Genomic DNA, 23143 nt, shown 5'->3' on the forward strand with positions numbered 1-23143 from the left:
GATTTCTAGCTTAGCTTACCTTAAAAGAAGAAAAAAAAAAAAAAAGTAATGTCTGTTTTGAATGAGGCTGCAGAGTTCTTTTCTGTACTGGCCAATCCTGTTCCTAAAAAGAGATAAAAGTTTTTTGCAATTTTTGTCTGGATAGTGACCAAAACAATGAGAACGAGTTGCTAGACTGTAAGAGAGGTTGGAGCTTACCTAGGAAGAGATGGTTGTGGTGGGTGTGGGTGGAGGGAAGAGGAGCAGTGTGTGAATATTGAGCGGTACAACAGAGTCCCAGCTGTGTTTCCAGATCTTGAAGTGTAGTACTTACAAGTTGACACTCTTAAGAAGAGGTATACTGCTGCTTTATTGTTGTGGAAAGCCAGTGGAAAATAGATAAAGCAGCAAGCAGGATAAGGCCACTCCAAGCATCTGAAGTGTTTCACTAAGACAGAGCCTGTTTGCCAAATCTGGATTTTTTTACTAGGATTTCCAAGCAGTCTGTCAAGGATGACTTCCTAAAATGTACTACATGAGCCATCGAGTCCCAAATAGTGTGCTTTCAGAAGCACAGACTACGCTTGAGTGGATTGATTACTTAACGCAAAAAGCATTCGTGCAGGTCTTGCTTACTTTGAACTCCACAGCGCTCACTAGTTACAGTGCTGTTTTTCTGGGGACAGCTGGTTGTAGTTGGTATGTGTTACATTTCCTGGAGATTAGAGTTTAGAAATTTACGGATGAATATTCTGATGTGCAGGGATGTGAAAGTCTCTTAACACTTTCAATATCAGTAAGTGGAACAGTTAAGTGAGTTAATACTGGCTCTAACTGTGGACTTCTGGCTCCTTTTCAGTTTTTGGATATCCTCTCCTTTGTGTCCCGTTCCGCCCCCACCATTCCGGACACTGAGAAAAAGACCTATAATAATCAGTTCCTACTGTTAAGAATGCTTTTATTTAACTTCAGACTTAGATTTCTAGACACTATTTTGTTTTATACTTATGATGAGGTAAAGGTTGAGAACTGGATGTGTTGAAATTATATGTGCTCCTGTGTTTCTTGAAGGGACTCTGTGTATAGCCTCCTGCTAGCTTCACGACTGGTTTAAGCAGATGAGGTTGTCCTGCTGCCAGAAAGAGCTATCCTGCCATTCTCTTGCATGGTGATGAGGTTTGTGTGCCTGCATGGGTTAGCTGAAACTTAGTTTGGGGAGCCTGGTTGTTTTAGTCAGATTTGCTTGAAAGTTTGGGAAGGGGCAGAACTGTCTCCTTTGGCAGCAGTAGTGTCCGGTCAGCTTTGCTGCATGTGGTGAGGCACCACCTCTGGGGCTCTGTTTGACTACCCAGTTAAGTCAGTCTGAAGATTGCTTCCCACCTGGCTTCTATACCCTATGAAGTATTGTTTAAAGCTGGGAGAATGTGCTAGTTGTAGACTTAGAAATCCCACCTTTCCCCAAGGAGGTGCCTGCCTTCACAGAGATGAAGGAGGGAAGTAGGACTGCCTTTTCTGTGGTAGCAAGATGGTAGTCAGGTTTAGTTGTCTTGTCGATTCATATTGCTGGATTTCAATAAATTACATGAATTTTCAGTAGCCTCTTTTGTATGTGGATAGTAGCTATAGTTTAGTAAATGGAAGGAAATTGTTTTATACTTTTAACGAAGATCAGTACTCCAGAGAAACTCAAGTTTTCTAACAGAAGCTAGGGCAGTCACAGTATTTAAGTTCATCTTTTTGGTTTTGGTTGTTTTGTTTTTTTTTTTTAAACTGTATGGTATTAAAAAATGGTGCTTTTTCCAGATAACTTGTTGTTGTTCTTAATGTAGCTACCATTTAAAGCTTTGTAGTGAGAGCTGCAAGCTACTAGCCTGTGAATTGAACAAGTATGTCATTCTCCGAGAGAAACGTTCCATGGAGGAATGTACAGTCTTTGACATCAAAGACGTGGCTTTGTGAAGGCCAGCTTTCGCCATCAATTCTGTCCTCCCTCAATTCTAGGTCACCTTTGGAGTTCTGCGACATGTGCATGAGTGTGTGTGCTCATGTATGTATATGTATTTATCTTATCCTAGCATTTATCTTATTCTAGCGCTGTGTTCTTTCAAGTGACAGGCTAAAGTTTGAATTTCTGGGTTACAGAAAAATGTGTTTTGGGCAAGTCTTGTGTGGGAAATGTGGTTAGATAAGTGACAGAGCAGTTCTTGTAGGGGAAACTGGTTTTGTTCACTAGTCCGCCAAGCTTGATTGTAAATGTGGTTGCATAGGAGGCACATGAGTTTGCACTGGTGAATCTGAAGAGCAGAAATTAAATTAATAGATAGGATTTTTTTGTTTTGATATTTGTTTAGTTGATGGTCTCTCTAGCTGATGTTTTAAGTAGCTGATTATTCACTTAAGACCCTTGTCTCCTCTTATAGAGGATCTTATGTCTCTTCTGGATGCTGACATACATTCTGCTCACCCAAGTGTCATTATTGATGCTGATGCTATGTTTTCAGAAGATATTAGTTACTTTGGTTATCCATCCTTTCGGCGCTCATCACTTTCCAGGCTAGGCTCATCCAGAGGTAATTTTGCACCTTTTTTCTTTGTAATAAGTAGTTTGCTGTGGAAAAAGCTAGTGATAGTACACACTGGTGGTTTAGATCCTGATTTAATGTGAAAGTAGACTGTGATATGTTGTCAAATACAGAGTAGACAAATAGCCTGTTACTCATCAAAATTATTAATGAATTCTGAATATTAGCAGGTAAGTTCTGCAAGAACCTTGATAGTCATATATTTTAAATCTAACTGTTGATCATTGGTGTTGCAAGGTGTTATAAAATTCTTGCATGTTAAGTTTATTTTAAACTGTAGTGTAAGTACCTACTAATACATAGATTGCATTACAAATATTTAATTTGGCTCAAAAATGAGTAACAATTGATGACATGCAGCATTCTTAATCTTTCCCCCCCCCCCCCCCCCTTTCTTTTGGGTTGCTCTTTGTTCACTGTTCTTCATATTTCCTGAATTGTTCCATGACAGAAGTTACCTTTATGGAATGAGGAACTTTAGATACTAAGGAGGGAGAAGAAATCTGAATTTTACTTTTTGGAAGCATTTTTGTAGTTGGATAAGGACAATTATTGGCAGCTGATTAAAAAAAAAAAACAAAAAACAACAATAACAACAAAAAACACCTCCTTGAGCAGTGTTAAGGCATTTTAGTGGTTGGGCTTTTTTTTAAAAAAAGCATATTACACTTAAAAGATTTATAACAGACCATGCAGCAATTTCCTGTCTTTTTGAAACTGTTGTGCAAATGGCTAGAGTATTTCCAAACTGTTAATCCAACCTCTGCTTTGATTGTTTGTTTGGTACACTTTTGTTGCCTTTCATGAACATGTTTTAGTATATTAATTGCTGAACACTTAAGTTCCTGTTAAAAATTGTTAGTCAGGGGTCAGTGTGATGTTTGCTAGGAAATAAGTACAGTACTTTATGAACTATATCTGTAAGACAAGCTGTTGTGTTTGGCATTTGTAAAAACTTTCCCATTTGTCTAATACAGCAAAAGACCCAAGACTTGGCGTAATTTGTTGAAACTATGATATAATAATGTGGTCATCTCATACATGTAATTCCATTTGATTTTTGTGAGCATAAGTGAAGTACTTAATAGGTTAAATGCATTATGTGCATGTACGAATATTCAGCATCTGACATAACTCCTTCTAAATTCCTCCTTTTTTTTCCTTTCCTAAGGTTATTCTATATAAGACGTTACCACGAATTTTATAATCCTTATTTTCCATGCATAGTTGACTCTTGGAAAGTTAGTTTGATTACCTGATTTAAAAAATTTATCTGCATGAGCGAACTGCAGAGTACTGGCTTTAGACAGTTTGTAGGCCAATTGGAGGGGAAGCATTTTGGTAAGGAACATTTTCCTACAAGGATCCTTTTTAAAACTTGTCTGACTCTCTTGAAAAGTTTTCATTTGATTACTCAAAACAGATACACTTTAATTTATTAAATCCAGTCCTATGGAATATTGCTTTAAACAAAAGGGGTTGGATTATCAAACATGTATACAAGAGCTTTTTTTAATGCTTGCTTTCTTTAACCTTTTCAAATTAATGTTCTTTTGGGAAAGTTGTTATGAAACTCTCTAATAAATACTCTTTTTTGGTTTGCATAAAGATATCTAACAGATTATATAGACTTCGATTTCTTTTTTTGTTGTGGTTACTACATTGATAAAACAATACTACAAAACTGGGTATTCTACTATAAAACTTTAAATTGCAATGTTAAATGTATTTGGCCTCTTACGATGTAAGTGAAAATGCTTTACCATTTTTCTATAGTGCACAAAACTGTAAGACTTCTTTATTTCTAGCTTATTTTTATGTTTAGCAATTCTAAAGTATATATGCTTGAAAGGGTTAATATATTGAATGTTGCATGACAGGACTTTATTTTTAATCTGTGTGAGTAGATTTAACTGCTGTTAGTTGCATCCTGAAGGGTCTTTACTAGAGAGTGGCTTACTTTTATCCCACTGGTGTGACCCAATTGCATACCAGTTCTCCTTCTTCCCTTAGAGAGAGACTCTGAGCTGTTGCGTGAACGTGAGTCCGTTTTACGTTTGCGTGAACGAAGGTGGCTTGATGGAGCCTCATTTGATAATGAAAGAGGCTCTACAAGTAAGGAAGGGGAAACAAACCTGGACAAGAAGAATACACCTGTTCAAAGTCCTGTTTCTTTGGGAGAAGACTTGCAGTGGTGGCCAGATAAGGTACTGAAACTTTTTTACTATTTTATTTGCATGCAGTGCAATGGATCTGGTTTTTTTTCCAAATAAATACTCTGTGTTTCCTTTTTGAATATTGTGTCTCAGTTTATGTCAGATAATGTAATAAAGCATATTCTTTATTATGCACTTAGGAAAATTCTAAATAGCTAGTTACACCCTTATAGCTGTGCTTCTGTTATTACTGTCTTAATTTTCTTCTCCATGTGTTTTGAAGGCACTGCTGTAGATCACAAGGTTTGGGTTTTTTCTTTTTTTACTTAGGTGCTCTTTTTATTTTTTTACTTAAGTGCTCAAAGCATTTAATAGGCAATAGGAAACTCATGAAACAATTTAAACTTCATCAAGGAAACCTTTTTTTTTATTAGCGATATTCTTCCCAGAGGTACTTTCAGTTTGAGGGTTGGACTTTTAAGCAACAGCAGTGAAAGTTGACATTCATTTGCAGTTGTGTTTTGAGTTGACCAATAACTTAAATGAGTGTTGGTTGCTCCTTCAGCATCCCTTTGGCTTTGATTAGCTGGTTTTCTTTGTAACCCTCATTCCATTTTCAAGGCAAGAAATAATTCCCACGAGATACAAGAATAATAGGAACACCAGGTATATGTTGCTAACTGGGTATCTGTAGTTATTTACTTTTATGAATTAACTAGATGCTTGGGGAAATGACTTTAAAAAGCAAAACAAACCAAACCAACCAAGAAACTTTCCAGGAATGGAATTGATAATCTATGTTTATTAGACCAAATTTTATGGACTTGAGGTGTCTTTCTAGTGTTCCCATTTCTGTCTGTCCGCAGTATCTTTGGGGTTGCTATTTTGATATGTCACGCTCTCTTTTGCTATGTCTCTGTTTTTTCCTTTCAGACTAAATATAGATAGAGAGCTTGAAGAGGGAGGTGAATTAGAGGCTTATTTCATCCTGCAGCAGCTCACCTTTAGCTGCTGTCATCTTCATTTGGGCATTCAAAGTGAGAAATGAAGATACCTAAAAAGAATGTTTGTCTAATAGTTGTTAGCCCTACCAGACCTTTTATGTCTAAACTGTGATTTTACTTTTTTCAGCCAGTAATGTTGAACTCCCGTGTCAGTGAAAATTGGCAGCTTTTGTGTGTCCCCCCCTTGGTTTATCACAAAGGTAGAATGAGAGAGTCATGTAGCTTGGGTAGAGAGAGATTTCAGGGGTTTTAGCATCAAAGAATAAATGTAGTTTAGATTTGGAATACTAAGTTATCTTTTTTATTTCCACTGCTGTGTTTTGGTAACATTATTATGGCCATTAATACTGTTAGGTTTTTTTGTTTTGTTCTGTTTCTTTACTACTTCAGGAATGTTTTTTTCCTGTTAACCCCATTCTTCTCTCTGACTCTGAAACTTAGTTACTAAATTAGGGTGGGTTTTTTTTTCCTGGATGAGGCTTTTTGTTATTTGCAAACTCAGCTGATCCTGCCCTAGGACAACTATTGCAGTCTCTTATTAGGCATCTTTTATGGACTTAACTTGCTCTGATATCTAGTTGCACAATTGTTCAATTTAAATATACTGAACTTCTAATATACTTGTTTGCATATGCACTCATATAAACCTTAGCTTCCAGTTAAATGAAGGTGTCTTACTGGAATGGCTTTTCATCTTTATCCAAAAGTAGTTACTTTTCATCCTGTCCTTCAGTTGAATGCTCATAAGAATTTGCTCTGCATCTTTCTTGCTATAGCCCCACTCTGAAGTTTTGTTGGTGGTATTTTCCAACAGAAACTCTTCAAGGTGAATCCTGAGGGAGATGATTTAGCTGAGAGGCCAGTTCAGATGTTTCTTCCATTTTGAGAATTGGAAAGGAGATCTTGAAATGTTAATGGAAAAGACAGTAACCTAGGGGAGAGATTCAAGTACGTGAGGAATCACTACAAAATAACCAAACTTGTTTGCAAATATTTTTCCTTCATTTTTCATTATTTTGACATTTAGCATTTAAGGCAGAATTGCGGTAGGCCATGGTGAGGGTGGTTAACTTGTGTTTATGGGTACCAACCTGAGAGGAATGGATTAAACTTTTGGAAAGCTGATAATGTTCCCAAATGCATCAATTTCACCCACCATCTGAGACTAATGATGTTGAGACATGTTGCTTAGGTATTGAGTTTTCTCCACCAAGTAAGTGAAATCAACTGCTCAAGAATTCAAGTCAATTAATGAATTCTTTTGATAGTTCAAATCGTGTTAGACTGGAGTACTATTAGTCTACACTGCCCTGTGTCAACACTGTGCCATGCGTTATCAGAACCACTTTATAGTATGGCAAGTATGGCTGGTTTTGTCCTGCTAGACTGTAGTTAGGTGCAAGCTGAGCCTTCAGCTTGTTCAAGTAGGTATTTTCTGTTTAGCTATTGAGATACTAAGATTTTGTCAGCAATCTGCATCATTTCCAAGTATGTAATTTCCCTGGAATGAAGTCGGAATTTATAGTTGAACATGTAAGACTCCAGTTACAGAACCAGAGCTGTCATGTCGTTCATGCATCTTTGAGCTGTTCGTCTTGTGAATGGCCTCATGCAGGTGTGTGCAGCATTGGTCCTGTGTAGCATTTAGATCACAATTGCTAGTATTTTGATGGAAGGGAGAGAAAAATTTCGAATGGCAGGTCTCTAGTGTTGAGCTTGTGGTATAAAACTGTTTATAAAAAGTTGTAAGACATATTAGCAAGATTAAAAGCCATAATGATACTGTCATGGAGCAAAAATTAATTGCTTTCCATACTTAATTTTGAGGCATTAGGCCAGGTAACTTATGATGATTCATTTATGCTGATGGAGTAGAGATGCATCTCATTAGACTACAGTAGGTTCTGATGGCAGTTCTTTCTCAGAATATGCAATATTTATACAACGACAATCATGACACAGATTAGATTTGTGCTGCTTCTGTGCTGTGTTGGTAGATGCCCTCCAGAGCAAAATAATTGTCTTAACGATTTAAGTAATTCTAGATCCTGTTATCAGGTCATAAAAGAAAATTGCTTGTGATTGCTTCTGTCCTTTCCTGCTGCCTTCTTTCTCTTCTTTCCCAAAATATTGGTAGACATTTTGAGCTATTGGTAAGAGATGTACTGACTCTGTGTTACTCAAGAACATACTCATACCTTTTGAAATGTGCACTTCTGGGCATGAAAATGGTTAAAAAAAAAAAGTGTGAGTCAACATTTATGAAACAAAAAATGTTTCCACTTGTAAACTTCCGTAGCTGAAAGAAAAGTCTCTTAATTTAGGGGACAGATAAATGTACTGGATGGTGGGCTTTTCTTAATGGTCTGACAAGAGTTCAGTTTCCCATCAGGTGGTTGAATTGCTTAAATGTTGTATATTGTAATCTGAGAGGCAGCTCAAGATACTGATCTGGGAGATAACTACTACAGAGAAGGCTAGTTCTGACATCCTGGTCTTTCAGATTTGTAGCTGTAGAAGACAGCATTTGATTTTATACTAGTTTAAGTTGGTTTTTTTATTTTTTTAAAAAGCTGTATTCTCCTTTAAGTGGAAGGGAACTTTTAGTTGTTAGCAGTAAAGAAGTTTAGAAACAACATGGTTGTCCTATAGCTGCACTTGCTGAGGAGCAGCAAATGGATGAGCCTTGCAAATGTTTCTCAGTAAACAGAAATAAACATTATGTGAAATCACTCAAATGCACAGGTCTGTAGTTGGAGATTTGTTTCAGTGCAAGGGGGAGCAGGAACTTGGAAAAAATGAAGTTGTAACTGTTGCATCATTGCTGCAACATTGATATACAACCAAACCTAACATGGGGGGAAACAGGCCTGTGAGATCTGGGTAAAGTACAGGATGAAGCAATTGCGCAAAGTGGTACTATGCAAGTAGTAGAAAGATGCCATATGAGTTTTGGTAAAACGTTAACAAGCAGAAAAGGATGGGGGGAATACCCCATAATTAGAAACTTTTCCAATATATCAGGTCATAGTGATGCATTAATGTGACATGTAGCATGCTGATATTTTTATTTTTAAACTTGATCTTGTTTGCAGTTATTTACCTTCAGAAGTGAAATATAAGAATTGTTTAACTGATGAGGCAGTGAATTTGATAATTGACTTTTTTTGGGTAGCTGGAAGATACCTTCATGAGTGCACTTAGGAATGGAATAATGGAATTATGTTGCTTTTTTGTTCGTTTCAAAAAGCCAGAATTTTAAAGGGAAACCCTTTTTTTAAAATTTCAGAAGTCAAGATATCTTCCCATCTTTAATTCTATGAGCAGTGTTGTGTTCTTAAGATATTGTGGAAGTTCTTGATAAACTGTCCAGGTTAATTGCCATGTGTATGTTCCTGCTAAACTTCAGCAAAATAATATCTATTCCTTTCTCCCCTTGTTCTATCAGAAGCAGTAATGCTTTTTTTGTGTGTGTGTTTATTTGAGGGCACGCTGAGCTTGAGACAAGCTGGATATATCTTCATTTTCAAGTTCAGCTTTCATGGGAACTCTGAAAAAAAACAGTTACAAGTTCATTTTTTTGCATTTATGTATACATTTATAATATTGCTGTCTTAGACTTTGTATTTCTGTATTTGTAGGATGGAACAAAGTTTATTTCTATCGGAGCTCTGTATTCTGAGCTTGTGGCTGTTAGCAGTAAAGGAGAACTCTATCAATGGAAGTGGAGTGAATCAGAGCCTTACAGAAATGCACAGGTACTGTACATCTTTAAACACTTACTTTGGGAATGATTTATATGCTTTGAATATCTAAAATATATTTTTTTGTTTCCAAAGAATCCTTCACTACATCATCCACGAGCCATGTTCTTGGGATTAACCAATGAAAAGATAGTGCTCCTTTCTGCAAATAGTATTAGAGCAACTGTTGCCACTGAAAATAACAAGGTATGAGATGTGTGCTGCTTGCTCAATTTGACAAAGCTGTTTTGTGGGGTTTTTTTTTCAATTACTTGCAGTATGTTGTAGAGAAGTTGATTATTCAGCTTCATCAGTAGTAGAAAGTACTTAATTTGTTCATTCATTCCACTTCTTTTCACCTGTACAGCTGTAAAAACAAATCAGAAACCCAACTGGTGTTTTGTAAAAATGCAAAAAGGTAAAAAAAATCTGACATTTACAGCTGAAACAGTGAAAAGATACCTGTTTTACGTTATTATCTGAAATAATTTTTGCTGTTACAGTAGAAACTGACACTGGGTTAACAATAGAGCAGCTTATTAATATTCTGTATATATTTACTAGAAAAACTAAGGGCATTGAAGCTTTCAGTGCTGTAGGGTAAGTTATCTAAACACGCTTTTCTGCCCAGTTAAGAGTGAACTTGAAACTGGTTTGGTAAAGTATATGCAGTTGTTTAAGTGTTTTTATGACACCTCTCTGTGTATCCTTTTTTTTTTTTTTTTTTGACCTTTTTTGGTTTTGTTGGGGACTGGAAATAGAGCGGGAGAAAAATCCGGAAAAGCTCTCTTCTGGGGAAAGAAAAGGTGACAAGGGATAAAATTCCACAGGGAATTGTTTGTGTTTTGTTAGGTGGATGGATTTTTTTTTTCTTTCCCCTTTCAAAACCAGCAAATACTACATTAAAGGTGCAACTAAGGTGAAATTTTTCTTTTTCTTCCCCCCCTCCACCCCGCGCTACCTTCTCTGTTCCTTTCTTCCCTTCTCCCTTAGGTTGCTACATGGGTAGATGAAACTTTAAGCTCTGTAGCTTCTAAATTAGAACACACTGCACAGACATACTCGGAGCTTCAGGGAGAACGGATTGTTTCTTTACATTGTTGTGCTCTTTATACGTGTGCCCAACTAGAGAACAACTTGTATTGGTGGTAAGTAAATACTGTGTTTATGTACAACAGTGTGGATCCACTAGATGTCTTCATGTCCTTGACTCTGAGAAGCATTGCAAAACTACTGAACTACAGTTCAGAGTTCTGCAGCTCTGCACTTGAGCTTAGGTTCCCTTTTTAAAGTATATTTATTCCTTTCTTTAATGCCTAAAGCTTTTGGATCCAGTGATAACTTCTTTATCTTTTTTCTTTTAGATGATGTGCATAAATGCTTTAGCGTTCAGATGTGTCAGTACTACACAGTATTGGAGAATAACCTTTTTTATGCCTTTGAGGCCCTTATAAATGTGGAACAAACTTACCCATGTATGAGGTCCACATTCTTCTGTCAGGCTCTGTTAGAAAATTTGATCTGTTAGTTTGTGTCCTAATCTTAGAGAAATAACATCAGATGCCTCCCCTGGAGCTTGTTGTTAAAATATAACACTTCTAAACATTGTAAAATATGAGATGTTAGTTAAAATAGTTTAGCTAACAATTTGATAATTAAGAAGCGTATGTTTAAAAAAAAAAAACAAAACCACCCCCCCCCCATCCACCAAACCCTCAAAAATAACACTTCCAAAAGAGCTCTGAAATTAATTTCCATTTTGAGTGAATGCATTGAATATTACCAATGCATTGTCGGTATGCATTATTTTTGTCAGTGTGTCAGGAGTTGTTGCATTACATATCATGCCCAAAGCTCAAGTAGCTTTTAGGCATGGATGAATTAAATACTTGATGATGAGTTGGAAATCAGAGCATTGAAAATTCATTCTATAAAACAGCTTTATCACTAAATTCTTATAAGTCTCTGGAAAATATTTAAGTAGAATTGTAGCTAGACTTGTAGACTTAAACACAAGTATATTTTATTCTAACTTCTAGTCCCAAATCTCAAAACTACAGCTCTCTGGTTCTTGTCCCTTTTGTTACATCATGGCTGACATACCTCCCGTAGAGTAATTACTCTTAGTATAGAAACTAATAAGCCATAACACTGGAGATACCTGGCTATTAGAACCTGCCATTTTTACTGCCTTTAGAATAATTATGCAATATATAAAAAGACTTATTAGCATTTATATGTAATCTTTGAAAGAAATTTATTTATTATCCAACATGTCATTTCTGGGAGGGGTTAAATGTCAGCAATGGTGATTTTATGTTAATCAATTTGATGTAGGCAGAAGCTTTTGTTACTGTGGATATCCTTCGTTAAAATGCTCTGTAGTACACTAGGCAGGATTTCAATTTCCAGTGCTTCACAGGACTGATGCTTTTCATGTTTTACTTAACATGAAGGAGCTTTTCTAATAAAAGCATCTGACTCTAAAACCCATTGACTAAAACATGAAGTATCAAAATATTAAGCGTGCTTAACTGTGTACATAGGCGTTAGTTTTGGCTAAACTGTGTGGATCCAATTACAAAAGAAGTGTCCTCTTTTTTTCCCCTCTTGCAGCTTAAGTCTGTCATAGAGTCCTAGATTCCTTCGGTCATGTCCCCAGAAATAAAATGAAGCTTTTAGAATCTAAAAACAAAAAAGCTTATACTGTTCCCCGGTGCTTATCCTCTTCCGCAACGACTGCAAATTTTGGAAATTTTCACTAGTCATGGGAAACATATCACGTTCAGAGGGGACAGCTCGCAACTTGAAAGTTGTGACTGGAACATACCATCTTGTGACAGAGGTCTTGCAGCGTTTTGTACCACTAGGAAAGCCATTTGGCAGTGACATATCTTACATGCTCTCCCTCTTCCTTCTCCTCCTAATAAATTGGCCAGTTGAGATGAATTTGGAAAGGAGGGGTGAAGGTAGAAAAAGATGTCATTTCTACAGTGCTTTGAGATTTTCGAGAAGGTGGCACAGAGACTTGTACATTTGATCATGACTGCGTTAAGCAGGAGTAACCTGTTCAAAGTTATAAACAAAGCATTTCTTTCATAGCCTTTTTTTAAAATAATATGCGTTTTTTCCACAGGGGTGTAGTTCCTTTCAGCCAAAGGAAGAAAATGCTAGAAAAGGCCAGAGCGAAAAATAAGAAGCCTAAGTCTAGTGCTGGTATCTCCTCTATGCCAAACATAACCGTTGGAACACAGGCAAGTGCAGCTGTCACAAGTGGCATTTTTACAGTGCTATGTGATGAGCTTACAGCCTGCTCTTAAAACAAACAAAGAAAAACAACAACAAACAAAACAAATTAGGTTCTATTCTTGTTATGCACAAAAGTTGTATCAATAATATGGAATTAAAATAGCATGTTTTAATTATATGACTGTAAATTGATGTGTCCGGTTAGTGTTGTTATTGTTTTATGATTATTGCTGCAAACATGAACAAGCTGTACTCATACAAAGTATTTCCATTTTAACTTACCTACTGATTCTGTATTTTGAAAGTAAGTATAGAAATATGATTCTTAATAGAGCACATAGCTTTGTAAATTATTTGACATTTAAGTGCTTGCAGTATTAGAGTCTGGGTTTGATTTATTTATTCAGTGAGATAGGCCTTTGGTTTGAAGCCTTAACCAAAAAGGTTAATAGCTGGTACAGAGGTGTAGGATTTTTTTTGTGATTAGTATTAGAACTACTATGAGACAAAACAGCTCCTTCCCAGGGAGCACATTACTTTTAGTTCCCAATACATTCTGATCAACTCTGGGATGAGTCTTTGTTACTGGATGAATTGTTCCTTTTGCGGTTGAGCACTTCAATGTTATATATTAAACAGTTGCACTGTTAAAGCTGTTGCTTTCAGCTGTGAATTGCACAACAGACTTTTTTTTTTTCCCTAGTAAATTGCATAGTATATCATGCTGATTTTCCTCTCATCTCGTTCAATAAGTTTTCTTATTTTTTGACAACTACATATGTCACCAAGAAAATGCATGCATGTATTATTTCCCTCAGCATAATCCATTATTCTCATAGAAATAAATATTTCTATCTGTAGGTGTGTTTAAGGAATAACCCCCTCTATCATGCTGGAGCAGTTGCTTTTTCAATCAGTGCTGGAATTCCTAAAGTGGGTGTGTTAATGGAATCTGTTTGGAACATGAATGATAGCTGTCGATTTCAGCTTCGATCACCTGAGAGCTTGAAAAACATGGAGAAGGCTAGCAAAACTACAGAGGCAAAGTAAGTGTTGAGAACACACACGCGTACACATAGAACATTTATTTTATATTCTCTTGAATTGGTGACTGATTAATAATTGAAAACAAGGAAGGTCAGGTTTTTATCAGTTTGAACTTTTTGCCTTCTTTACAAGAAAGCTAGAATCGTATAAACTCTGCTAAATGTGCAGAAATACTCATTGCAGGAAAGGCCTCTCAGCTGTGTGAAACCATTATGGAAAAGTGAAATGCAGAGGAAGTATTAAATGAAGACTTTCCTCCAGTGTTTCATAAAATTTCCAAGATTTTGATATTTGAGTAACTGAAAGTGGTTTTGTTATGGAACTATCTGTTTTCAGGCCCTTCTTCATGGCATTAAGAGACCTCAATCATTTCAAAAAATAAAAATAAAAAATTATTGGGTTGGCAATTGCCATTTAAGTGTTTCTTAAAACAGATTTAAACTGTTCCAAGAAAAGCTTGAAAAAGTTTAGCAGTTCTAGAGTTTCAGGTTACTGTATAAGGCTAATAATTCTTCCTGTCTTCAAATGAAATGCATCTAAGGATGTTTATTTTCTGTAATATTGTATCTATTCTGAGTTAATGTTAGAAAGCTAATTCCTGATTAAGCAGCATAGCACCATTCCCAACATCAGATGTATAGCCTTGTCAGTTAGGATGGTTGTTCACAAGTATGGATTTATTTTGTTTAAGTCTTGTTAAAGGAATACGGCTGAGACACACCGACACTTTGTCCATTGTCATGGAAAAGATTTCACCTTTTTCTTTCTTCATTCTAAGTAACACCTTTTATTCTAGACCTGAAAGCAAACAGGAACCAGTGAAAACTGAGATGGGTCCTCCACCATCCCCAGCTTCCACTTGTAGTGATGCATCTTCAATAGCAAGCAGTGCGTCAATGCCATATAGTAAGTAATGTGTAGCTCATAGTAACATAAAATATTTGTGTAGATAAGAAGTTTTCATAAAAGCCAGTTCTATAAGGATTCTGTACTAATTTTAGGATCCTTTTTGGTCTTTCAGTCTGAACTGCAATATATGTAAAAGGCTTTTGTAATAGTCTTTGGATAATCAGTGAATTGTCAGTGTTAAGTTTAAATGTGTTCATATAGGCAGTGACTACTTGACGTATCTAAGCAAGCATAACAGTTCTCAGAATCAAAAGTGTCTTTCAGGAGGTGATTAAGAGGAAGTCTGAAGATAAAGTTGTTTATGTCTAATTGCAATGTGATAGTGAGTTTCTTTACACCCCAGAAGTTGAACTTGTTTTGTGAAATTCCTTTTAAGATCAAGCTGTTCTTGTACAGCTTGCCTTGCAGGTGGACTTCAGTGCATAAAGTAATAGTTTGTCATCTGTTACGTAAGATGTCTAAAACTAGACATTCTTTACTAACATACAAAAGCAGTCAAGTTCTATAGTACAAGTTCTACTTAAATACCTAAAAGGCTGCATTAGAATTCATGTAACTGACCTTTTAAGCATTTTTTTTTTCTCCATTTAAACCCATACATTTATAAAGGGTTAATTACAATGTCATAATTTGAAGAAACCTTCTCTCTGCTCTTGTTTCTTCTAATTGTTCACATACTGCAGTTTCAGGAAGTGTTCACCTAGAGAATCAAATGGCCTCATTCAGTGACCGACAATCTCGTATGCTTAGATCTGCAGTACTAATTAATTTTACTAGTAGAGTCTTGCTACTGATTTCTTCTCTTTTGCAGATCTTTCAACTATAATTTTTCACTGACTATAACTTTGCTTTGTATTTTGAACTAGTGTTTGAGGTTAACTTCATATTTAGCTTAGGAGTTCTCTGCTTCTTACTTTAAATATGTTGGTAATATTAATTATACTATATATACTCAATTCAGGAAATCAAAGGTTCTTGTCAGTGTTAATTTAGCCATGTTATGTATTTAAATTTGATCCTGTGTGCTACAGTTACTGTTCATATAATGTCTTTGCAGCAAATCTAACTGTATTGCAATTGCTATTAGCTCACATAGCTATTTGCTGCCTCATTTGCTACTCTTCTAGATGTTTACCAGAAAATCCATACGTAGTGGACAAGCAGACTTTTTGTAAGGGTGATATAAAGCACTGTGGCAGGGCTGAATGAAGGGTCTTACATTGTCAGCCTTTTCCCTTACGGTATCAATGTCTGAGCCCTGCCAAAACAATTTCTTGTATTCTAATTGTTTTGCTTAAATGTCCTTAAATTGCTTTATTTATCAGATAGGCTTTATTAGTACTATTTTCATAGAAAAACATGAAAGTGGTGCAGTGTACGTAGCTTTGACTTCTGAAGTCAGATTCTTTTTAACTTCTTCTTAACTTCTAGGTTTGTCCATTGATAATCTTTTTGGGGTGAAAAGTTTGTTGTTTATAGAACATTGCATTTTGATGCTTTGGTTAAATATTTCAAGTCTTCTTTTGGTAATAACTTTTTTTGTCTCAGAGCGACGACGATCTACTCCTGCCCCAAAAGAAGAGGAGAAAGTGAATGAAGAGCAGTGGTCTCTGAGGGAAGTTGTGTTTGTGGAAGACGTTAAGAATGTTCCTGTTGGCAAGGTTTGTATAAAATACACTGTCCCACCATCTTTGAGGAGGGAGGAAAAAAAAGTTTTTCCTGTTAAGCTGTTAAGAGTCATAGTTTTGAGGATGCTTGAGAATGTTTCTGACTAGTGTGACTTTTGTTGCATTTTTATTTGTCCATAACAGAATGATAGTAATAGACTGAATGTCTTGTGAATAAAACATGACAAATCTTAAAAAATAACATTCTGGTACTTTAAGTTGAACCACAATATTAAGCAAAGGAGATGTGGTTTATCCAAAGGATTATTTTTGGCAACTTGAGCAACAGCTGCTGCATGTCCAGTGAGATTGTGAAGAGTTACACTATTGTGACTGACTTTTACATGCACAACAGCTGGATTTTTGTGTGAATCTCATGTTCTGGTAAGCAAAGAACAGAAATGTTTTGATTAGAAATTACATGCTTCATTCATATGATTATAATGTTATTTGATTTATTACTCCAGAAAAACTGTTACTGGTCCTTGTAACTTTTTCACTTTTCTCTAGTAAACCTTCACTTCAACTAAGAGTACTATAGAGGAAAATACTCTGTTTCTCCTTTGGTATTGTTGTGCGATGTTAGGAAGGATTAGGTCATCTAGACAGTTCTCTGCTATGCTTTTCAAAAATAAGAGCAACAGAAAAGCCAGTAAAGGTTTTCCACAAAGTGAAAAAGTTGGATTGCTTTCTACTTGATTCATAGAAGATGTAAGAAAGAGTTACCAGAAGAGGAAATAACTGACCAGTAGAAGGCAGCTGGATTTAGTTCAGATGTACTGATGCTCAGCCCGTGTTCCTGAAATAGTGTTGTTTTTTTTTTTTCCCCCTGGAAAATTTGTGTTTCTGTACTTTTGGTTGTATGCAACAACTTATGATGTCTCCAAAAAGTGCTTGGTTAAAATCCTTCCAAGACCACTGTTGTGTTCCGTTCGTATAACTGTGGGCAGGTTTGATGGTGTCAAGTTCTAACATGCCTGTTTCCCTCTGGGCTCTGACTGAGCTTGATACAGTAACAGCCCTGCCCTGAGTGCTGAGATCCAAGATGACTGCTTGTGATTATTCTGATACCAGCATATCATACAACCAGTATTTTACATGCTGCTTTGTAAATGTGAATTGCTTATGGTGCCAAAGTAACAGATGACCAGAGAGTCATTTTGCACTGGTGAGAGTGCAAAAGTTCTTACATTGGGGCAGTCTTGAAAGAAATGAAGAGCAGAAGTCTTCTAGATATACTCTTGGATTTAGGCAGCTTTGTTCTTTGAATATATTATCTTCATAATCTCATTTCAATTTAAATCCTTCATGGGCTTGGAACAAAACTAAGCCTTTATTCCTCCAAGTCCGTCATTAGCTGGAGGAGGTAATGATTATAAGATTACACACCTAATGGAAGACTGATGGAATGAAGAAGCCTGGCACTTGTCTCTTCTATTGTCTGCATTGGTGAGAAATCTGATGGAGTCTTCTTTCAGGGTAGTTTAGAAAAGAGATGGGCTGAAATAAGCCTTTGTTAGTGCTCATTGGTATCAAAGGAGTAGAAGCTGGTTTTGTCCATCCCATGCGCTTTGGGATATTCCACTTACATTAGCTTCTTGATCTCCTCTTCTGGAACAGCTTAAATGGTATCTGGAACCTGTTAGAACAAAAGGGTATGCAAGCTGGGTGGGAGCGGCTTTTTTCTTCTTTGGCAGCTGTGGTTAGTTTTGGTCTGAGACTTTCCATTGGCAGTGTCCAAGACCTCCCAAACTGCTTCTATTCATCAGTTATCCTCAATCAGGTGAGACTTCTGTGTAGTACCAGTTTTGCAGTCCCTATGCAAGTCCTAGGAATTTTGTGAAACTTAAATTTGGTTTGAGTAGTTTGTTCTTTAACTTGTACTTTGTATTGTGTTGTTTCAGCCAGTCACCTGAACTTATTATTTTTTGTTTGAATTCTGTCTGAGATTGAAGCCTTCCAATGAGAAGGATGAGTTGAAAGAGTTCAGTCTGTGTATAATCCCAGAAGAGTTAGCTAATCCCTATTAAGAATCTGGTTTTAATCATTTGAAATTGAGTATTTAAAAAATTGTGTCAATATTTCTTTGGAAGTGCTCATTCCACTTTGAGAGTAGAGGTAGAAGCCTTTTCTGTGATGATAAAATTTCTTCCATTCCAACAAGGAGATTAGGTAAGAAATAAAATATGTAATTTCCCTGGTCTTCCGCTGCTGTGTCTCGAGAGAGAATGTGATGATTCTGGAGAGGGAAAGATTCTACAAATTACCAGTGGATCCAAACAGGTTTGCTTCTGAAAGGCTCGAGTGCTGGTAGTCAATATTTGTAGAGGCTACTCAGCCTATCATTAATGTGATTTTAAATGAACAACTGTAAGAGGGAACAAAGAAGCGGGGCTCAGGACCTGCCTCCACTTTGGTTGGATGTTTTCTGCCAATGAACGTGCTTTGGTGTTGTGGTTTAAAGGAGTGTGGCAATGAGTTGATAGTAAGGGTAAAGGAGATAACAAGTATGTTCATCTTTGAGTTTATCAATTTGGTTTTTTCTTCCATTAAAAAAAATCAGATCTCATTATGCTGTAGTTGAAAATGTTCCAGAAAGGTATTCTGCTTTTGGAAAAAAAATCTTTAAACTTCCATTTTATTGCTTGCTTTTTTCATTTGTTTGATTCAGTTCTTTTAATTTAGTCCTAATAAGGCAAACATTGTATATGTAGTTCTGTAAAATGCTTGTTTCTAATTGATGAAACTTCTGCGTTGGCAGTATGAACAGTGTAAGTACGTTAGTTCTGTAAGCTACATAGTCTAAATCCTTTAAACTCTCACATTTTATTTTTGTTAATGTGCGTTTTTCAATGAATTCAGACTTACATAATTTCCGTTAGAGAGGAATATTGATCTTGCTTATTTATCTTGTTTAGTGCCAGCCCATTATAACGCGTCTCTGCTTTGGAGCTTTCTATGTACAATTGCTATCAAGTGTTTCACTCAAGCTCCTAATGGCTTGCTACATCAATGGATAGTTTATTTTCTTTCTATGTAACAGCCAATAGCTGTAGTAGTAAGTGTTTAACTAAAGAACTGCATTTAAGTACCCTTTGAAGAGGTGAATTTCTTGTCAACCAAATCTAAGTAAACATATTTTCCAGTTTTTAAAGATACAGGATTTTCTTCTTGAATGACAAAATGGGAAAGAAAAAAAAAATTTGGCATGTGGACTCTGAAGAGGCACCATAGAAGTCCAGCACTTTAAAAACTGTCAGCATTTCTTTGAACACCTGAAAAGTGATGTCGGTGGTAACAATAGGAGCAGCCAGAAAGCATGTAGAAGAAAACTTTTAGTTATGGAGACAGGATATATGAAATATTTAAGGACTTTGCCTTTTCTTAAGGCGTGTTTCTTCGCTCCACCCCCACAGATTACAAATTTGAAACACCATAAACAAGATTTCATACATTCTGCTAGATGTTGACCATTTAAAATCTTCTGTTTTTAGAAGCAGCCCAAATTTACAAAGCTCTTGTACCAACATTTAGTCATTTAAAAAAAAAAAAAAAATTATACATGTCAGACTGGAAGCTGTTATTGAACCAGTGGCATGTGATTTCAGGCTTACAAGTTAGTCTGATTACCTTAAATATCTAAATGTACCTTGATAAATTTTTTGACCAAATCATAATTTTTGCCTAGAGCGTTGTTTTGCAAGTCTCGATAGAAATCTGTCTTTGTATAGTCTAGATTGGAGTTAATACTCATGACTCTTTTGACTAGGTCTGAATTTTGAAATTTTTGTGTAGTATTTTTAAAGCCATCAGTGATGCTCTACTACTAGAACTAGGAACTTTGCTCCTAGAGTGAAGTTTCAGCATATGGGGAGCAAGTGCTCTGACTCTGTCCACAATAGTCTTTGTTACAAAAAACATGCTAATACTTTCATATTTGTCAATATATAATTTTCTGTAGCACGCTTGATAGACTGCACCTAGCTAGAGAAATTGGAAGAAAAAATGGCAATACCTAGATTTTTATTACCTACAATATCTTGAAAATTTATGAGATGGTTTTTATTGTCAGAGATGTTTTAGATAGAGTTGATTACACCTAGATCTTTAATACTGCTTTGTAAGCACTTTCTGTGTGGAAACTATTGAGAAATTAGGGCCTAATCAAGATTGACTGTTGCTTGTATCTAGTTTTGATCAAGACTCAGAGCATACCAAGATCTTATTTCTACACAAATTAAAAACATATGTCTGTCCTTCCCCTGCTCCCTTCCCCCTTAGCTTTCTTTTCCTTTTGAGAAAATTGTGGTCTCAACTGGGAACTCAAAGGGCTTTGCTATTTGGTGATGGCATAAGATGTTTCTATATCAAGGACACCTATTTTGACTGTTCTGATTAGATATGCATGGCAGCAACTCTTCAGAGAGGCTTATGGTCTCAGGAATTACTGTGTCAGTATGGGGTTGGATAACTTCTGTTTCCTTGCGGGGCAAAGACACACATACATGAAGTATGTCTGGATAGACTTGTCTGTATCCTTCAGTTGTAAGGGACTGAGTGGAGAACTTTATCATCAAGTGTAAGGAACAGGTAATACACCCATAAACGAACACTTCTTTTTTTTTCACTATGCACAGTCATTCTGAGGAACGAGCACTAAGACTCTGCAGCAACGGCTTTAAAAATTCTTACATGGGGCCAAAAAAAAAAAAAGAAACCAAAAACCCCAACCAAAAGAGTGATTTCCTGTTTCTTGTAGTACAAGAACTAACAGGCACTTACAGTAAGAGGTTCAGTGTAGATGTGTTTTGTTGAATTGTTACGTTAATATTTGGAACTCATTGCCACAAGAATAGTGTTTATTTCCAAAAGTGATTGGACAAATTAATAAGAGAAGGATCTATCCAGGCTATTAAACATGAAGTTGTCCCGCTGTTCCCAGTAGGTGGAAACTGGAAGGCTAGCAGGGAAGTATCAGTAGGAGCTTGTCTAGTCAGTTGGTGTTGGTTCCTGTTGGACATAGGATGTTGAAATGGAGGGACCTTTGATCTGATTCAGGGTGCCTGTGAAGTCATTAAGAAATCCAAGTTTTCAAGATTTCAGTAATTTTAGCAAAATAATAAGGCTAATGACCAAGAGGTGTAGAATTTTATCACTGATTATTGTAACCTTTTTTCTTTTCCTGATAAAGTTCTGATTTATTTTGAAGCAAATCAACCTAAACAGTTTCTATTCGAAGCTTTTGGTAAAACTGTAATATGTTCTGCTTGTAGGTGCTAAAAGTTGATGGTGCTTACGTTGCTGTGAAATTTCCAGGCACCTCCAGTAATGCAAACTGTCAGAGCAGTTCTAATTCAGATCCTGATCCTTCTTCTCTTCTCCAAGACTGTAGGCTGCTCAGAATAGATGAACTGCAGGTATGTCTTTGTGAAACGATGAGAAAACAACCAGTATTTTGAAATGTCAGCATGGTGTGCTTAATTGCATCTTAAAATTTTACATGTGTTTTCAGGTTGTAAAAACTGGTGGAACTCCAAAAGTTCCTGACTGTTTTCAAAGGACACCTAAAAAGCTGTGTATTCCTGAAAAAACAGAGATCCTAGCAGTAAATGTAGATTCAAAAGGTAAGTAGACGGCTTACCCTGTGAGATACTCTGTTGGCTTCTTTATTACCTGTCTCTCTTTCTAGTGGAAAACAACTGCTGTCAAATGAACATAAACACATGTTTCCATTGATATTAGTAATTACTTCAAAGTGCTTTAGTTAGGAGTTCTTCTACTGGATGCCATCAGTAAAAGACATTAACTCTTTTCTTTGTGTATCTTTGAAGGAGTGCATGCTGTTCTGAAAACTGGGAACTGGGTTCGGTATTGCATATTTGACCTTGCCACAGGAAAGGCTGAACAGGAAAATAATTTCCCTACTAGCAGCATTGCGTTCCTGGGACAGAATGAGAGAAGTGTTGCTATTTTTACAGCTGGACAGGTGTGTGGTTTTTCACCTCAATCATTTAACCTCACTACACTTCACTTTTGTCATCTTTGAATGGGATGGTACAGCCTTTTGTAAGGCTTTTCCAAAGACTGGCAAAGAAATAGTTCCTCAAATGGGTTATGAAAGATTTGCTGCTACCATTAATATTTTGAAAGCACAAGAGGAATAGCAATCTAACTCACTTAAGCACTTTTAATAATCGTATTCAAATTCTACCTTGAATAAAAAATTTTAAAGGGGTGGGGGAACTTGACAGAGTAGTTCCTATGTTAGTGTAAACTTGTTATCTAGCTGTATTTGGAATTGGGTCAGATGAAAACCCACTCTTGAGAATAAATGGAAAAGTTAAAAAAAACCCTCTATTTGATGCTAAAAATAGTATATCGAGGTTTTGTGCAACTCTTTCTACTGTCCAATGTTAAGTATCTTATTTTATCTGATTATACAGCTTGATTACACTGTGCAGGCATCCATGAGGAGGGCTGAGAAAAAATTCTAAAACGATTTTAGTAACAAACACAATGTACTTTGCTTAGGACAGTTGGAGGAAACATTTTTGTCAAAAGAACTGAATTCAAATGTTGAATTTCAATATATTCAACTTTCTTTGGAGCGTTTAAGTAAGCTAAAAGTATAGGTACTATATGTTGGTAATGCTTCGTATTGAATGTATATCATAAAGAAGATACTTTTAATAGTATTTACTATGTTAAGCACATAGGCATTTGAGAAAGATAGTCTGCTGTCTTATGTTGTGCCACTTGTAATGATAAGAGACAACGGTGTAAATGAGAATTTCAGATAAACTGTTG

General features: G+C 36.2%; 1 protein-coding gene across 1 annotated transcript in view; it reads left to right on the forward strand.

The window, feature by feature from the left end:
• UBR5 (ubiquitin protein ligase E3 component n-recognin 5) overlaps positions 1-23143 on the forward strand; it is a gene marked incomplete at both ends in the record, with an annotated part of 89296 nt that overhangs the window by 29300 nt on the left and 36853 nt on the right. Inside the window, 12 exons of the mRNA XM_081996629.1 lie at positions 2400-2549; positions 4557-4768; positions 9363-9479; positions 9561-9671; positions 10458-10612; positions 12601-12718; positions 13575-13759; positions 14557-14666; positions 16218-16330; positions 21610-21753; positions 21849-21960; positions 22168-22322. Coding sequence (XP_081852755.1) covers positions 2400-2549; positions 4557-4768; positions 9363-9479; positions 9561-9671; positions 10458-10612; positions 12601-12718; positions 13575-13759; positions 14557-14666; positions 16218-16330; positions 21610-21753; positions 21849-21960; positions 22168-22322 — 1682 coding nt within the window. The remainder of the gene's footprint in view (positions 1-2399; positions 2550-4556; positions 4769-9362; positions 9480-9560; positions 9672-10457; positions 10613-12600; positions 12719-13574; positions 13760-14556; positions 14667-16217; positions 16331-21609; positions 21754-21848; positions 21961-22167; positions 22323-23143) is intronic.

Source organism: Phaethon aethereus, assembly GCF_964289735.1.
Source record: "Phaethon aethereus genome assembly, chromosome: 2".
NCBI classification, from domain to species: domain Eukaryota; kingdom Metazoa; phylum Chordata; class Aves; order Phaethontiformes; family Phaethontidae; genus Phaethon; species Phaethon aethereus.